Genomic DNA, 2180 nt, shown 5'->3' with positions numbered 1-2180 from the left:
GTTTTCTAAATTGCACACTGTTCAAGGATACAACTTATTTTCAACAACTGTATTGTAAGTCAGTAAAAAAAATAAATTAAAAAAAAAATGGTTTTATTTTAATTTTTTTAAACAAATAACAAATAGAAGAAAAGAAAAAGACAACATAGGCAAATAATTTTTTTTTTTCAACTGTATCAATCAGAACATATTTATTTTTGAATTACACATCACTCTCATCATCTAAATTGTGAATAATTTTGTGGAGAACGTTTTTCATTTTTGAATTATAGATTTTCATGCTTGAACTTAGAAAAATTTTCGAGTTAACCTGTGAATATAAGAAGAGATTGTTTATAAATAATTATTGCTAAAAATTATGGAATCAATACATAAATCATACATAATTTTTATTTTATTCACCTACGAAATGAGTTTGTATCAACTGGTTACGTGCATGTGTACCCCCTTCAACTACATCTTGAGGAACAGATTCAACACCATCTTCATCTGGTGTTATTATTTCCAGTTCCTCTATGTTTGATTGTCGCAAAGCGATGTTATGCAACATGCAACAGACCAACACCATAACAGCCACTTTCTCAGGAACGTATTGAAGAGTGCCTCCGGATTCATCTAGACAACGAAAACGGCTTTTGAGCATTCCAAAGGTCCTCTCAATCACACATCGAGTTGTTTTGTGTGCATCATTGTACCGCATTTCAGATCTTGTGCGTGGAATATTTACAGGAGTAAGTAGCCAGTTCCTACAGGAATATCCTGCATCTCCTTTTGAAAAATAAAAAGAGTTATACAAATTTAAATGTGTTCAGATACACTTTTTACTTGCAAACATTTTTATGTTTTAAATTGTACATATATATTGGTATTAATAAAAATTTAATTATATCGCTATATATATATATATAAATATATATATATATATATATATATATATATATAGAGAGAGAGAGAGATAGATAGATAGATAGATAGATAGATAGATAGATAGATAGATAGGTATTTTAAAAAAGGTATGGAACTAAAAATCCATTGACCTTGGTGCTGCAGCAAACAGAATAAATAAATAAAAACAGGGTATATACTGTATTTTAAAATCTAATGATATTATACACTGCACAAAAAATTACAATATTGTGAGTTAATATTAACGCACATTAGAAGGTTTCGTTTTTAATTTTCATAATTATACCTAGTAGCCATCCTTCAGGCATTTGTCCTTCCTCAAATTTATTATACAGGGCAGACTGTTTGAGAATATATGAATCATGACATGATCCTGGAAATCCTGAACGGACACTCATGATTTTCAAACCAGCATCACAAACCATCTGGATGTTCAAAGAATGATAAAACTTGCGGTTGCGATACATTTCTTCTTTTAGATGTGGTGGCCTTACTCTGACATGAGTACAATCAATTGCACCCAACACATTTGGGATTCCAGCAAGTCTAAAAAAATTAAGCTTTACAGAATGCCATTCTTCAGCAGTATTTGGTAAAAAAACATACCGTTTGAAAACTGACAAAAGAGCATCAATCACTGTAGTTAGGTGGCGTGAAAAAGAAGGCTGGCTCATGCCAACAACTACACTAGTAACTGATTGAAAGGAACCAGTTGCTAGAAAATGTAAAACAGCCAACAGCTTCAACATTCCGGGCAGAGCATGTGTCCGAAAAGTAATGGGTTCAAGTTGACCAGATATTTGATTGTATAGCCTTTCAATTGATTCTCTACTCAATCTAAAACGCCTGATGATGTCAATGTCAGAAAGTGCATCAAGTCCTGATCTGGGACGAAAAAACCTTGGAATCCTTCTGCGCCTTCTTTGAAGCCTATCTATCTGTTGAACAGCTTGACCATCTATTCTTCGTTCCATTCGACGCATATAAATAGTATGAAACATTGCAATAACAATTTCCATAACTGATTAATATATGCGTTATAAATGCTGCTTGAAGATCTATTTCGCGACCACAGAATATGCGTATAGAAAAGCACATACGTGAGGAAATACGATGCCCGGATACAATTGTTGACAGGATGATAAATTGAATAATAGCATAGATTACATCGAATACTGTAGAAAAACAATCGTATAGATGTTCGAACGTATCTCGGCGTTAGAGCTGCGGACATATTGACGGATTTAGAAATATATCGTTTCTAAGCACCAATT

The 2180-nt window shown here is 32.6% G+C and overlaps 1 protein-coding gene across 1 annotated transcript; it reads right to left on the bottom strand.

Moving 5' to 3' along the window:
• Nucleotides 1-202: 202 nt before the first annotated feature.
• On the bottom strand, nt 203-1925 carry LOC128652262 (putative nuclease HARBI1). The gene is made up of 3 exons (XM_053705199.1): nt 1316-1925; nt 407-768; nt 203-310 (listed from the first exon to the last, which is right to left on the bottom strand). The coding sequence occupies exons 1-3, from the start codon at nt 1923-1925 to the stop codon at nt 203-205; spliced, it is 1080 nt and encodes a 359-aa protein (XP_053561174.1).
• Between the last annotated feature and the right edge of the window lie 255 nt (nt 1926-2180).

This window comes from Bombina bombina, chromosome 3 (assembly GCF_027579735.1).
Source record: "Bombina bombina isolate aBomBom1 chromosome 3, aBomBom1.pri, whole genome shotgun sequence".
Classification (NCBI taxonomy): Eukaryota; Metazoa; Chordata; class Amphibia; order Anura; family Bombinatoridae; genus Bombina; species Bombina bombina.
This window is presented reverse-complemented; position numbering and strand designations above follow the sequence as displayed.

Coding starts and splice junctions, on each gene's coding strand:
- LOC128652262 (XM_053705199.1), bottom strand. CDS start 1,925: ATGGAAATTGTTATTGCAATGTTTCATACTATTTATATGCGTCGAATG. Junction 769..1,315: donor CCAGATGGTTTGTGATGCTG/GTTTGAAAATCA, acceptor ATTTTTCAAAAG/GAGATGCAGGATATTCCTGT. Junction 311..406: donor AGTTGATACAAACTCATTTC/GTAGGTGAATAA, acceptor TTATATTCACAG/GTTAACTCGAAAATTTTTCT.